The sequence below is a fragment of the Chelon labrosus genome (assembly GCF_963514085.1).
Source record: "Chelon labrosus genome assembly, chromosome: 18".
In the NCBI taxonomy this organism is placed as follows: Eukaryota; Metazoa; Chordata; class Actinopteri; order Mugiliformes; family Mugilidae; genus Chelon; species Chelon labrosus.
Genome location: NC_140351.1, coordinates 17,607,451 through 17,623,324, shown reverse-complemented (window position 1 = coordinate 17,623,324; position 15,874 = coordinate 17,607,451). Strand labels below are relative to the sequence as shown.

General features: G+C 46.3%; 1 protein-coding gene across 2 annotated transcripts in view; it reads right to left on the bottom strand.

Moving 5' to 3' along the window:
• The window catches only part of dlgap1b (discs, large homolog-associated protein 1b), a 39,277-nt gene that overhangs the window by 1,485 nt on the left and 21,918 nt on the right, over positions 1–15,874 (bottom strand). For both annotated transcript variants that reach the window (XM_084566687.1, XM_084566688.1), the window contains exons 5-8: positions 5,444–5,829; positions 5,284–5,363; positions 1,457–1,872; positions 140–231 (exon numbers count right to left, since the gene is read on the bottom strand). In XM_084566687.1, the coding sequence (XP_084422813.1) occupies positions 140–231; positions 1,457–1,872; positions 5,284–5,363; positions 5,444–5,829 (974 nt within the window). The remainder of the gene's footprint in view (positions 1–139; positions 232–1,456; positions 1,873–5,283; positions 5,364–5,443; positions 5,830–15,874) is intronic.

The following is a 15,874-nucleotide window of genomic DNA, read 5'->3' as shown; positions in this document are numbered from 1 at the left end:
CGGCAAAGATGTGAAGGCTCTACTAGATGCATAGTAAATGACTGCTGGCCTGGCCTGTCACAATGATTTGTGCAGGGATGATGTCAGCGTTGGAGGGGGGAGGGCCGGGGTAGCATGCAGAGGATGAGGTGACACATACCAGATTCTCCTCACACAGCTCCCGGAACTGCTGGAACTTCTGGGACATCAGCAGCTGGGCACTCCCCACTGCACTGCGGATCTTCCCCATGACTGCAGAAAGACAGAGCCGCACATGCATGCACAGACACACACACACACACAAAGAGAGAGCGAGAGAATTCTCAATGCAATTACTCACAGAACCGCATACTGCAGGCATGTTGCACCACTGGCAGAAGGGGCGCATTAGGAATGCAACAAAAAAAGGATGCGCTAAAATCCTTTTTCACTTTCAGGGAACAGAAATAATTAAAGGAAGTGAATTAATTACTAAAATAGTTTTTTCTTTTTTCCCATAATTAAAATTTTATAAGCACAAAATGCAATATGCCACATTCAGAGTACATGAAAAATGCCTTACACGTTCCCAAATTAAGCATGGCCTTACAGTTATTTTTTTTTTCACAATGTATGGGTACGATAGAGAAGGCTGGATGGCATAATTAGACTGCACCGCACAGTGTTATTAACTCATACTATATATCCCCATGGAAAGCAACTGTCAGTGCATACATTACTGCATACCAGCAGTGGAATCAGAAACTCTGAGGGGGAGAATCTGCACTACAGACACAGTCTTCAGCCCCTTCAGGATGCCTGTCTGAGTGTGTATGTGCGTGTGCATGTTAGCGTGGGATCTGGGAAAACATAACCTTGAGACAGCCTCAGTGTTCTCCGCGTTCTGTGAGAGAATTTCTTGCCTGCAACCATAACAGCATAACACTCGCTGCATAAGCAATGGCATTTTCAGCAAGACATTAAATCAGCTGCGCGGTAAGGACAGGTGTTAATACAGTGGCTAGAGGCTTGTTCACTCAATCCGGTATATGTCCATGTGCGTGTGGGTGTGTGAAAAACATATTTAGATATGTGCGTGCACACGAGGGCTGCTCCGTGTGCATGTGTGTTACATCTAGATCAAATAGTTACCTCGAAGTAGCACTGAGAGATCTCTGTTTGAGTGAGGAATCATTATACAGTGTGTCTAGAGGACACATGAGTGGCTGAGGCCGGCAGCGGCCTATTGATAAGTATGCACGGTATGTCTGTGGAGGCCAGAGGGCCTGAGACAGGAACAAGCAGCTATTGTGGTCCAATACCATGAATACCAGCTCCCTCCAAATCGGGAGACGAGAGGAGAGGAAAGGAGAGGAAAGGAAAGGAAAGGAGAGGAGAGGAGAGGAAAGGAAAGGAGAGGAGGTTGAAAAATGCTCTTATCATTGTGCAACAGACTCGTTTTCACATCATGGCATTTAAACCCCATGATTCAACTCACTCTCATCAGGCAGCTCGTTCTCCATCTCATCCTGCTCCATCTGTCTACACCAGCCCTCCATGCGCTCCGTCTCAGCCTGCAGCAACTTGAGGAACCAGCGTCCGTCGCGGGGGCACACCGATCGCCCGACGATCTCCAGAGCCTCCACCTCCGGCTCGGGCACGCTGTCCATCCAGGGGTCTGGAGGAGGCAGGATGGACGGGTCGAACCCCACCTCCCCGTAGTCATCTCCGGCACAAGCGTGGTAGTGGTTCCCAGAGCCCTGGATGCTGACAGTAGAGGTGGAAGCATCGCGGGAGTGCTGGCGCGGCATGGTGGCACAGTGACGCGGCGGCAGCTCTGGGGCGTGTGTGGGGTCGTCCAGGTCGGCTTGTACAGCCGTGGTTACGCTGTTGGAGCGTGTCATCCTGCGGTAACTAGGAGAAGATGCAAGGTCGAGGTTATGTGGTGAATAATAAAGTATTATTGTTTTTTTTTTCCTATTATTGTAGTTGATTACATTGGTGTTTTATCTTTTAGAAGCAATTATATTATCAACGCACGACTCTTGGAGAAGCTCCCAGTATGAAAAATGGAAATTGCGATCAGAGAGATCACTGATAGTGATGAACAGCTTCTGAGGTGTGGAACATCTTTTGTACGTGTGTGTGTTTTGTCACCTGGCTCATTCAGAAGCAACAGAGTGTGCAATTTTCTATCACACCACAAGCTCTGCTTCGGGGCAGATGTACATACACAGACAGTAGACGCACACAAACACACACACACACACCTGGGACTGTCTCTACAGCTGGGAGTGCCATGTCGTATTTTGGCTCAAAGAGTTTGTGCTGCTGGTGTGCAGCCTTTGCCAAGTCTCTCCACAGTATGTACAACAGTAGACACGCATTCAAAGATTAAATCAACAGACACACACACACATTTGGATACGTTCTATAGCGCAGCTCACCACCCTGGTAATGAATGGGACGCTAGAGGGACGCCAGCGTTGAGCGGCAAGAAGGGGAACTGGCAAGCTTACTGTGCAGTGATTGGACAAGCCAGCAGTCTAATCATTGCCAGATTACAGCTCAAAGTGGTACTAGACTCAAAGCACATAATTTATTAACACATACAAAAATGGAGCAGTGTGCCGCTCACTGAACCACTTAAAAAAACAAGCAGAACACTTTGATAGATAGACCTAAGAGTCCACATGGACAGGAGGCTCCAAAGTTACAAACCAAGTGCAAATATAAGTGCATCAGATCCCACATGAGCTCAACATCCTACTGTAAGACGTAGCATTTCTTCTGTTAATAGACTGCAGTCGAAGAACTTAGAACTTCGCCAAGCCGAGAAACAGACTGAGTTGCCAGCTGTACTCTGATCCAAACATGCCCACAGTCCCCTCACATGAGCCTCAGTTTGACCTGCCGGCAGCATGACACACACAAACGATCACAGCTCCGTCAAGTCGACCTCCGGACGCACACTCCTCCTGAACGCTACCCCTTCATCTTAACTTCCCCTTTGCTCATTCATCTCCCCTCGTCTGTGAACACGAAAAAAGAGAGCAAGAACAAGGGAGTGGCTTCGGGCAGATCAAACAGTGTGTGTATGTGCTTCATACCAGCAGCCTACTGTGTGTGTGTGTGTAGGTGTGTGTGAAGAGCAGTTAAAGTGTAACTCCTCTGAGCAGGTGTTCAGTTCTAATGACCTCAGCCTGCTTTCTATCAGGCTGCGAACAACTTCCTGCAGGGGCAGAGACAGGCAAGGCCAAACACGGCCCAGACAGATAGACAGACATATCAAAAGACGGGACGCAAAGAAAAAACAAGAAGTACAAGGGCTTTTAAAAGAGAAAAGTCAACGTGAGGGAGAGAACAGAGACTGTAAAATATGAGGAAGGTATGCAGGAGCAAGTAAAAACCAAGAAAGTGTGCGTTCTTATTACATTCATGTGAAGGAAAGCTGTAAATCACCACCAAGGTGGAGTGTTGCATTCCATATGCTTCCGCTTAAAGAACACCTCTTAACCTGTACCTTTTTTTATTTGAACTCTTATCATTTTTACTCTCACCTGCACCTAACGTGATACAAACCCCAAACATGAGAGAAGCTTGAATGGAGAGTGTAATAGTAACTGTATGTGGAATGACAAAAAACAGCTACTCGTGCCATTGTGCAGCACAAACCTAACATTTAAAAGTTCCATCAGCAAACAAGGCTTCTTGTTGTCTCCGTGTTTTGTGCAAATAATGACAAACCTTCTGTTAGTTAGTACAAACAGTTGGGGAGGGCTAACCGTCCCTTAAGTTGACTTTTCAAGATGGTTGTGCATATGGTTTAGGACCATTAGAAATGCTCTTTTTCTCCTCTGACTGCAAAGCCATCTGGTGACCAAGAAGACAGAACCTAAACTTGTAAGGCCCTAAATACCAGAACACATTAAATGATAAACACTATCCGTTTTGTATTTCACAGTTTATTTGTTTTTGTGTAAGTCTGCATATTTGTGTTTTTTAGTTATATATTCACTATTTCTTAAAGTAAAATATGCGACAATAAAAATTCACTTAACATTTCAGTACACACAAAAAAAGGTTTATGTAAAGACAAGCAAGTTATTTGTTTGTTCACCTCTTCCACTCCCTCCCAGTTAATCCTAGTTCATACAGCAAGGTGAGGTTATGACCTATGACTGCTGCATATAAACACACACACACATTCACACACTAACACACACACTCACAGACAAACAGACGCACTGGAGCAAAGCCGTAGGAGTTTGGCACTCTCACTGTCTGGGAATTTAACGTAGGGGGCATCATGCCCAGACCTCCCAGGTGCACAAACACACACACACACACGCACAGACCAATACATATGCATGCCAACAGGTAAACAATCAAGCAAAAATAAAGTCAAACCTCCTCCAAACATTAACCATAGCAATGCACAGTGCTGCGTAACATCCAGGCCTCGGCAGAAGAGAAGATGTTTGGATGAGTTAATATTTTGCTTGGCGACTCTTGGAACTCGGTGCTTGGTCAGTCAGCTGAGGCCTCCTCTTTCAGAAATCCCCTTGCATTCCCTGATGCTTAGCAAGTGTTTTAAAGTGCTGGACTAAGCCCTCTCTGTGACCTTTGATTAAAGCTGATGCGTCTCTGAATTCCAGAAGCACACCTTGACAACCAAAAACCAGCACTGTGACTCAACTGGTCAGCCTCCTCACCAAACAGAAGGTCGCTGTATTGACAGGGCACGACGGATGAAAGCAGACAAAGAGGCCAAGACGCCATAAATGCCTGCGTCCCACCAAGTGCCTTGATAAGCTTGGTGCGATGTCAACTAAAGAAACTTTGTGCACACTAGGCTGCTTCTCCTCAGACTGGGAACATGTTGCAGAGTGGAAGACTGAAGCTGACAGCACAGCAGTGTCTCTCAAATATATCCAAAAAAACTCCCTCCCCGTCTCTCTTTGCCTCCCACATATACACAAACACACAGCCTCAAAGTAGACTGAATCACAATGACTGGAGCAACAGATGGCTGTCAACTCACCCCCTCTACCTCCCCAGCTCACAGCACCACATCCTCTGGCCCAGCTGTCACTTGAGGCCCCTGGCTGAGGGGGCTCTGACGCCAACCTCCCCTGAGCTGGGGACAGCTGCTGTGGGGAAGCCAGTGTAGGGGGGCAAAAACTTGTAGCGCACATCACAAACCTCTCTCTGTTTCTATAAATCCGGTTCCTGCTATCTCTCCCTCATCCCTGCCCTCAGACTTATCCAGTTTCACTTTTACAACCCCGTGCGTTTCCTTTTCCTCTTTGTGTTTCTACTCACCCTCGCTCATCCTCCACCTGAATCCCTATCGACTGGAATTTAGACTGCTCCTCTGTTGGCCCTCCTTCGTCTGGGTCCACCTAAGGGGAGGGGAGAAACTGTCAAACTGAATGCCAGGGGTTTGGTTTAGACTGAACACATTGTAGACTCATCTACAAACCTGGATCCCTATGGAGAGGCACTTGCGGAGCGCTTCTCTCTGAGCCTTGCTGTCAGCGGAGACGTGCGCGACGGCGGAGGTGGTGGCGGTGGCAGTGATCATGATGGTGCTGTTGGTGACGTGCTGGCTGGCGGGGCCGTGCACCTGAGCGTTGGCTGCCTCGATGGCTGCGGTCAGGGCCTTCATGCTGTCAATGCTCTCTGTGGAGTTGGACAGGCCCGTCTGGGAACTGATGCCCGTCCGCTGGCCGGAGCCTCCGTCCATGTACGCATCCTGAGCGGACTCGGTGCTGCTCTGGGCCGTGATGGAAATAAAGGGTTTGGATGGGGTGGTTCGTGGTGGGACTGGGGGAGGCGTCTTTTTGTAGGTGGTGATGCATGATGACACTGCAGAGAGGAGACAGAGGAGGACAGATTATCACACAGAGAAAGATCTGTTAATCCCTTAATAATGTGAACTTCTTCACAATAGGTGCCTTTGAGCTATAATATTGTCGATGATGTTGTTGTGTGTCTTTGAAGGAGCATACATAGAAAATAACCCTGATGAAGCCCTTGTGATATGATCAAGACTATCTTGGCATGAGCTCTGGACTTAAAATTGAATGAACTGCACTGCAAACTAGAGGTGTGAATCTTGAATTAAAGCTGCATTGCTGCACATAAGTCCTTTTAGAGCTTGAACAACAGCAGCAAAAACATAACTAAGGATATCTCAGTTTCTGCAAATTTAGTGGATGGACATACAATTATATTCATTTTCAGTTTCTCTATAGTTGTGTTTTTGATGTGTAAACATATATGACTAATGCTCTGGCTGACGGGAATTGACAGTTTACTTTACTTAGAAGTCTTAGGTCACTGTGTCTGAGTCAAAATGGACAGTAGATTAAGACCAACTTTGACAAATCAGAGACGCATCTCGTAATAGGATTAGTATGTCAGCCACTTGACCCACTGATCTAGATGGTTAAGCCCTCTACGCACTTACTGTACACATCCAGAATAATTTGATTGGGCTGAATATAGCTGGACCTTGTTGTTGTTTGAATGCATAATTAAGCACAGGAGTTAAATGACATTGCATAAGTCAGCCATCGAGCTCAGTGCTCAAGGCTTTGTATTAAATTTGACAATAAAAATGACTGTAGCTCTCCTCAGTAACACTCTTCTTCCCTTCTTCTGTCAGTAACACACTCCCTCTCAGGTTACATCCACAGCTTCTGCACAGACAAGAGATCCTCACAGACCCACACTTACTCAGAAGCCTGTCTATACAAACAGGCTTAAAAAAACAGTCTACAGAAACACAAAAACAGACACATCCTAACTGCATTATGGCTTGGAATCTCCTTCCTTGCTTGGTCCTGTCATCAAAACTAGGTCGCCCACTCTGTGCTCTGCAGCAAAACTAGGACAGCGGGTTTCCTGGATCTTTTTAATCCCTACAAAAGACAAACATCCTACCGTGGCGGGATCGGTGCTCTGTGTGCGGCACACAACTGTTGCCAACCACACCCAGCACACGCAGCCATGTCTAAAACTATTAGAGTGGGATCTTGTTCGCTTTGTATCCTGTCATCTGACTGACAGCTAGAGAGGGGCCTTAACATACTGGAGGTGAACTGAGGGCTGACTTCACCCTTTTGATTTGTCGGAGTCATCTTCCGCCCTCCACCCTTCCTCCCCCTCCCTCCTCCTGCCTCATCAGCAGTGATTGGATGACACCAGAAAAGATTTCAGTCAGGTTTTGACAAGCTGGAAAGCATTCAGACGGGATGAGTGCTGCATTGAGATGAGATCACGGTTGCTAATGTGGCTGCCTTTGATGATGACTTAACAAACCACAAGAAAGACAAAATAAATGACTTACTGTACATCCTTCATGTCATATGTATTTCTTTACAGAGATACTGTATGTGTATGAATTACTGCCAAACCCTCCTCAGACAAAATCATCTGAGCATGCCACGATACGCACCGCTGTCTCGACTGCCACAGATGTCAAGGGAATATGATCAACATCCAAGCCTAATCTTCAGAAAGGTCACAGAGTACAGACCCACAAGAGAACAAAAAACACACAGTGAACACACACACATGCACTCACAGAGAGAGAGAGAGAGACAGAGGGTGAGGTCCTGCCCCTATCAGCCGCGGAGGTTCAAAGGATAGAATGTCAGCTCCTTTCAGAGCTTTTATCCCCTGAAGTCGTCTAAAAGTCACACATGTGTGTGTGCGCGTGCATGTAGGATGACTGTATGTGTGCATGTGCAATGCATCCAAGGCGCGTGGAAGGGTTAAAAGATGGTTTCCATCCGCTCAATAAAGCACGGTATGAAACAGGAGACGACATGCAGTGTCCCACCTAGCTGTCACTGTGAGAGCCCGACACACCAGAGAATGGCAGAGGTTTCGAATGCCAGGACAGGTTAAGTAAACACACTCAGGAGTCAGAACATGCCCACGCTCACATGTATGTGCACACAGGCCTGCAGACGCACACAAATAACACTGACACAAACCAGCTTCAAGTTTCAAGCTCTCCACATCAAGGGAGACCACAGACTTCCTGCCAATGATATGCTCTTTATCCATCAGGAGCTAATGTCAGTAAAGACCTGGCCTGGGCTAGTGGCTTGTGTGTAAGTATGTGGCAAAATAAGCCATTAGATATTTAGCAAAATTAAAGGATTTGAGTTTTATGTCAGCATAAAATTATAGTGAAATAGAATAAGCGGATCCTCTAATTCCTGACAATAGTGAGGAGAAAACATCTGACCAAAACAACTCTCCTGATAAGACAGAGGCCAAGTTTCCAGTTTCCACAGGCATGATAAGAAAATAGCTTCATCCTCTTGCAGCCATGAAAGCGTTAGAGAGCTACACTGCCCTGGACCTCCCACACACAGACAGTCAAGGACAGAGTGAAGCAGGAATGTGTCGCAGGACTCCATCAAACCCTTAAGAAGGAATGTAGAAAGCTCTCTTCACCAAGCTCAGATAGATAAACACAGACAACCACACACAAATGTTTTTCTGTCACTTCATAATATCAGGGTAATGCAGCTTTGATCACAGACTAAGACAGACATGCTCTCTTGTGTGCAAAAAAAGGAAAAGCAACTTCCTCACTTAATGGAGATGGGGTTGAGGAATTTCATCTCTCCTCCCTCACAGAGGTAGGTGCAGCCTGCTGCGAGCATTGTCATCCCAGAGAAGAGAGGAGTTTGTGAATGACAAAACTCTAGTGGCTCTCTGCCAAATCCCTCTTTTGACAAATGCTTCAAAAGTCCCACGCCGACAAGTTGGTGTGAATAGCAGTTCTTCTTGGCAGAGCACTCTCCCCACCCCTGGGCTTGATAATATCAAAGAAAGCCCTCTTCCCTCCCCTGAGACAAAGCAAAGTCTCCATTCATTTCTCCAGCCTCCAGAACAAAAACAGACTTGGTAGCCACCTCTTTTTTTTTCTTTTTTTGACTCTGCTGATCACTATTTGTGTGTGTGTGTCTGTAGGTGTATGCTGTTTCCTTTATTTAATCACTGCGTTCATGTTACTGGACAGATTGAAGGCAGGCAGCTGCCTTGTAATCTCCAATCTGTATATCTGTGTGATAGGCCACTTCAAAGAGCAGACGGTTTGGTTTAAGAGCCTAGCTAACAGGAATGGGCTCCCCCGTGCGGGGGCCAAGGGCAAATCCACCTCCATCCAAAGAAATACAAAGGCCAGGACAGGGGGCGGTCGGTATGGGGGAACATTGACAGCTGAGCCCAGCTGCACAGTGTTTGGGATAAGGGTCTGCCAGAGGGGCGAGAGAAGAGTAGCTATCAGAGAAGAAGAGCTGAGCGGGACTGAAGAAGAGGAGGAGGGATGGGGTAAATCAGAGAGTTACTGCCTGGCCCCGTCTGCTCACTCTGTCCATTTGTCCGTCTCTCCTCTCTCCCCATCATGAACACACACGCACAGAGAACCAGCTGGAGTCCTTTGTGATAGTGTCACCATGGTGACACATAGCAACATGGAGTTTGCTGGGAGGCCTGGCGTTTTACCAGCAGCAAGTAGAGGGCAGCTTCTGTTGGCCATTTGTTTACCTTGACAGGGTACAGTGCAGCTGCACTGACGCTCTCCTAAACACCAGCCAACATGAAAACACAGCAGGAATAATTGGTCGCAGCAAGCATTACTTAACAATCCAATGAACAGTAGAAGATCGGCACAGAGAGAGCGAACAAGTGTTGTAAACGAATATCCAATAATGTTTCTAGCCCCGAGGCTTTGTGCAGCTAAATGCTGAACTCTACCAACCAGTTTAGCTTGGATCCTTTTCAAAAAGGCTTGTCAAGGTGTTTCTGGGACAGTGTCATGGATGACAATAACTAGAAAGGTGTGACATTACACTGCTGTTGTAAACAACAATGCAGCACAACTCAACAAATCCTAATTTCGACTCAACATCGCCTCCAGTAGGCTTTCTGAAGTAACTGTAAGAAAAAAAAAGCCTTGTGTTTCTACTTTTTCTAGTAGGCAAAAATAACATAACAGGTTTGTTGCTCATCACTTATCGCTTTTAAATCAGCCAACACTGCTTAGACAAAATAAACCATGCACACAATATACAACGGCCCTTTAAAGTCTGAGTCACCTGAAAGGTAGACATTCATATCAGTCTACGACTCTCAGCCAACTGAGGTCAGAGGTCGCCAGAGAGGGTTTCTGCTCTCCAGATGCCTGAACTCTCAGACACAATAGCTCACTGTGTGCGCCTGTGTGTGTGTGAGCGGGAGAGGAAGGTGGTGGTGGTGGTGTCGTGTGAGTGCCTCTAAGCAGGAGTTCATCTAAGCATGTGTGAGTGCTCGTCGGGAAGGGAGTTTTAAAAGCAAATGCTACCAGAGCTGTAAAAATCCTGCACCAGCTCCTGAATTTAAATGGATCTTTTTTTTTCGCAAGAATCAGCACCAAACATTCATTAAATATGCCTCCAGTGTCCTGAGACCAACAGTACTATCACCATATCCGTGTGCTCAGTGTGTCCCTTCTGTCAGAAACCCGTGTCAACAGAGGGTAACTGCTCTGGCAGGCTTGTGTCTCCTGAATCGCTAGATAAGAGTGTGTTTACAACTGTCAGCCGCCGCTAAATCTGGCAGGCAGCTGCTCCCTGTTAGGCAATAGATTCACTTCACTTAACCCACTTTCCTGTGTTCCAAGTTCAAATAGAAAGCCTGGTAACCTGCATTCCGCTTTCTTTTTTTTTTTTTTTTAATGGCTTGGCGCTCTCTTTACCCTGTCAATCAGTGACAGGCCGGGACAGACATGCTGTGAGTTAAAAAACAATGAGGTGTGGAAATAAAATCTGGAGTTCATTTTTTATTTTTATTTATTTATTTTTATTCTGAACTATCTGATAGTTCAGATAGTTTAACTATGGCGGAAGCTACATAAATCCCAAAATATTCATATATTCAACTGACATATCCATATAAAATCTCAAAATAACTAACGCTTAATCTAACTGTAGTCAACGTCAACACTGAAAATACCAACTAGATTACATTTGTGGCACTGTCAGGTGTAATCATCCAGGATTTGGAGTAAATATTTCACCTCAAAGTTCCTCCCTGTACAGTACTGAAGCCTGTAGCTCCTGAAGACTTTCTTTACATGAAGGGGCTTCTCATTAGACCTGCCCTGTGACGGCTCCAGGCAGTTTCCATTGTTCTCTACTCCTCCTTGGCGAGGGCTTTACCCTGACTAGTCTACAACCGCATGAGCAGACACACCAGTCTTTTGTTTCTGACCAGAAACCCTGCCTCCAGGGGGCTGAAAGAGAGCGCGCAGAGTCACTCAGCGTACAGGGAGAAGGAGAGGACTGGGAGTAAGAATAATAGAAAGAGAGGTGAGACAAGAGGATAGGACAGAGGGTAAATTTGCCATTTCCTTCTGTTCCTGTACATTCCAGCTGCTTCATGGGGCATAAACCGGAGCATTAGCCCCTAACACTAAAGCTAACACGCCCACGCATCTCACGCATGCTTTCACTGCACTCATTTCCCACAGCATTGCTCACAGAGTGACTGATACTTTAAGAGAAGACTGGCTCAGTGTGCAGAGTGACACATCATATGTGCCGGCAATGACAGCATGGGCAACCGTTACAAGTCTGGCATACCTAAAAACAGAATCATGTAGCTGGGGGGAAATCTGTAAGACATTAAACGAAACTGGACCTGTGATTGAGAAATGTCAGAATGTCAGAATCTATCTGTAACGTAAATTCAAGAGAAAGAAGATGATAGGACAGAGTCACCATGTTGCTAAGTGGATAACAGAGCACACTTAAGGCTAGTGTGTGGCAAACTAAAAATACCCCACAACAACACGACAATGTTGCCACCACACTGTCTCCAAGTGCTAAACACAGCTCCCTGATAAAACATGACTGTCCGCTGAAGTGAAGCCAAGTACAGGAAAACAGAACCGCAAGTCTGGGGAATAACGGACACTGGGAGAAAAAAGGCAACACACAGACAACAGAAAGACAACAGGCCAACACACACTCATGCGCAGGAATTAGCCTTGAGGGCTGAAACACAATGCCAATGTCATGCCATTACATGAAGGATCACTGTTTGCTGCAGCTGCTATTTACATATAAATGCAGTAGAATGTGGTCAAAAGTTCACTCCTTTCCGCTTGCAAAAAAAAAAAAAAGAGCACGGTTTGCATGCTACGAGCTGTCTGGGGATTAACTCCAAATGGCAAAAGTCACAAGTTGATTCATAAAACGACTGAGCCTAAAAAGTAACAGGAACGCTGGCTGGCAGTTTTTACAAGCGCTTAAGTTTATTCTTCCAGGAATGCCGTGAAACATCAGCGTCGGGTGTTGTTTCACAGTCCTGGCTTTTTTTTTTTTTTTTCTTCCTCGCATTCCTTCCCCCTTTCCCCCTGTTTGACGTTCTTTGTCCTGACCACTAGCACATGGAGAGGAAAGGAGACACTGGCGGCCTAATCCACAGCCAGAGGCACACTAAAGCCATCTGGGCCCTAAACCAAACGTCAGGCCTTCTGTGTCTCCTATATGAGAGTAGGAACGAGGCAGGCGGGGGAGAAAGGGAGATGGAAAGTTAAGAGAGAGGAAGAGGAAAATGAGGGAGAAAAAAAAAAAAAAGAGGGGGAGACAGAAAGGCAGGAGGTGCACGAGAGGCTGAAGGGGGATTTGGAACAAGAACCAGGCTACGCTGGTGCACACTGTCTTTTGTGGTTTCCAGTCCTGACCCTCTGACCCTATACATCCTGTTGAAGGGGTGGAGGGAAAGACGAGATGGCAGCTATAGGCACTGGCTGCATGTGCGTTCCTCCGAGTGCGTCCAAAGCAAAGTCCAATCAGCAAGCAACAAGATAAATATAAATATCGTAGAAGATGCTACAGAGCTCTGTCTGTCTCTCAGGTGTGATTTTTCCCACCCCCCCTTCCCTCTCTCTTCCTGTGTGTTTACATCCACTCCCTGCAGAACCTTGTGGGGGAGAAACAACAATGGTCTCTCCAACATTCCCACTCTCCTGCCGAGAGCACTCGTTTGTCTCATGCATTCCTTTGCCCATTCATCTCTTTCTCTCTCTCCTCCTGGACAGAAAAAAACGACTCTTTATATGGGGGAGGGGTCTGAGTGTTAAAAATCTGAGTCCCCTTAAACACAACCTCTCCCCTCCTCCTCTTTCCTTTCTGTTTTACTTGGTTAGTGAAGCAGCAAGGCTTTAAGAAAGGGAGGAGAAAGAGGAGATGCATTCTTTCTCTCCCTCTTGCTGTCTCTCAGTATGTAACAGGGGTGAGTTGTGGCTTATTTTTAATGACGGGTTAAAAAAAAAAAAAAAAAGAAGAGGAGGAGGGCTGGGTCTCTTCCTCGCCGGCCGCTTGCACACAGGCTCAGTCACTTAGGCACACACACACATTACTGTAGCTGAGTCTGGGACTTTCACAGAGAAGTCTTTAATTTGCACTGGGGCTTGGCCTCCCACACTGCACAGCCCAAACCACCCACTTACAGCCATGCACCATTCCTCCGAGTTACTCCAACAAAATCTCTGCCTTCCAGAACAGTGAAAGGAACATGAACTCTCAACCACACAATTTAGCTGTCAAGTAGAGTCTGAAAACTTTCAATAGTCTGTCAAGACATAGCAAAAAACAAGTTTTTCTCCCCTTCAAAAACAACTCCATCTCTGTTGGAGGAGATTTAACTATATACCCCCGCTCCCTCTTATGTTTTTCATTCCCCCAGGGCTTTAAGTTTGCAGGCCCTGCCCTGCCCAGCTTTAGCATGCAGGAGCCATGTGGATCATCCACAGTCAACACTGAGGAAATCCTTTCAGGCTTTTGCTTTTCCTTTGCTCTTTCTGATGCCAAAACACGGACAGGAAGAGCAAAAAATGGGAGGAGTGGGACGTCCCCTACCTGACAGAGGAGCCCCTGTCCACCTGATCTGGCTCACCAAATGCCCTGTTTACTTCTAGGAATTTGGGGAAAGTAATCCTCAAAGTAAACAACAGATTTCTTCACTTTATCAGGAAAACGGCTGCCTCTGCTTTCTGCAGAGCGGGGACAGCAGGGGTGCACTGCTGCAGCCATTCTTTGTGTTTGGTGTAAGCCCGTCAGCTCCTCCCTGTGTCCCCTCTCTCATTTTCCCCCTAATTCTTTTTTTAAACCGAGAGCAGGAGGAGAGGAATGAATGACATTCTCTTTCTTACGCTTCCTGTGTCAAAAGATATCCAAACGCCACTCTTCCTCCCTAGATGGCTATAATCAAAGCATTCCAGGCTCTAACAAGCTGGGACCAATTAAGTCGTAAGTAAACATAAACACCTAACAGCCACTAAAGAAAAGCTCTAAGTCCTGCAGATTTATCCTTCTGACATTTGATTCTACTTGAGAGCATGTACGGGCAGGAAATCACTGGTGATTCAGCTCATGGAAATACACAACAACTAGGCCGGAACTATTTTACACCAATGTCTGCAGACATATCAACAAGTGCATACAGGCGCAGCTCATCAGAATAGTTTACCTACGATCACATTGCACCAGAGCGTCATGTTACACGCTATTTGGGCCAACAACTTACAAGTTGGACCAGATTAAAGCTGACTTTCTCCAAAGCAGGTGAGGCTATGATGACATCTAGTGAAAGATTTCATATTGCACTTTGAGACTTTTGTCTGTTTTCCACATTAGGGTCACAAGAGCACGATTCGCATCAGATTGAACTTCAGACAGATCAGAATGACGTCAAGATAAACAGGAAGATAAAAGAGCAGACACATCAGTGACAAATTAAACTGCCACTCCACAAGCTGAAATAAAGCATTCACTGTCGTATAAATTTGAACTAAATTCAGTGGCTCTGGATTTGTTTATCTGGTGATTAACACTCTTAAGTTGACACCGAGCGGTATAAAAGAGATGCTGAGTGTTTTTCCCGCTTGTCAGTGAAAGAGCGACAGTGCAAGTTCCCACTGGCTTGCATTCTCAGACAGTCGTGACAGGATGAAGTAATTACTGAGTGGCTGACACACCAGCATGGCTAGGATTTATCTCCTTCAGGAAGAGAGATAGCCAAATCACAGTTTACCCACATCGGGTTCCCAGTTCGGGCTTGATCCCGCAGCTGCAAATGGAGAAGCCACACACAGACACTTTGACACCATCACATGCACGCCCTCATGCTCAAAAGCCCCATACAGCTGCCAACCACAACTGAGAGCGGCGTCTTTCTCTCTTTTATTCCGACACGTATGCTGTGCGTGTGCCAGTGTGTCCCCACATGTCTTGACCCAGCCCTAGTTTCCTGTCAAGCACACCTACTTGCACCATCAAAGCATGTGGAATGACAGCATTATGCAGGTGTGTGTGTGAGAGAGAGAGAGAGAGAAAGAGAGAGAGAGCAAGAGAGAGAATTGGAGACGGATGACACCAGAGTGCTGTTTAATTTACATCCCTCTTTGAATAATAATTCCACCTTAGAGGATGGCAGCTTTGATCCCCTGACACACAGGTGTAGTTCACATGCAGAGGCATACGTCGCTAAGACAGGGCTTTATCGGCCCCTATAATTAACGCAGGAAATAGAGAATACTATGCGTGGGTTTCCGTGTAACCGAGGAACAGACATGGCAGGGGAGGATTGACGGAGCTCAAAGGTGCATTCCTGCACCAAGTCCTCAGCGAGCATTGTTTGATCTCCGTGTCTCGGAGGCACATGCACATCAAGGAAAGCATGAATGTCAGTTGTGACTCAGGGGTACAGTAGCTCACACAATGGTTTCCTCTATCTCAGTCTCTCTGACTATTACACACACACTGGCAGCGCTGATGAAACAGAAACTGCCTAAAATAATATCTGACAGTAATCTCAGGATAGAGAATCTGAGTTGCCCCAC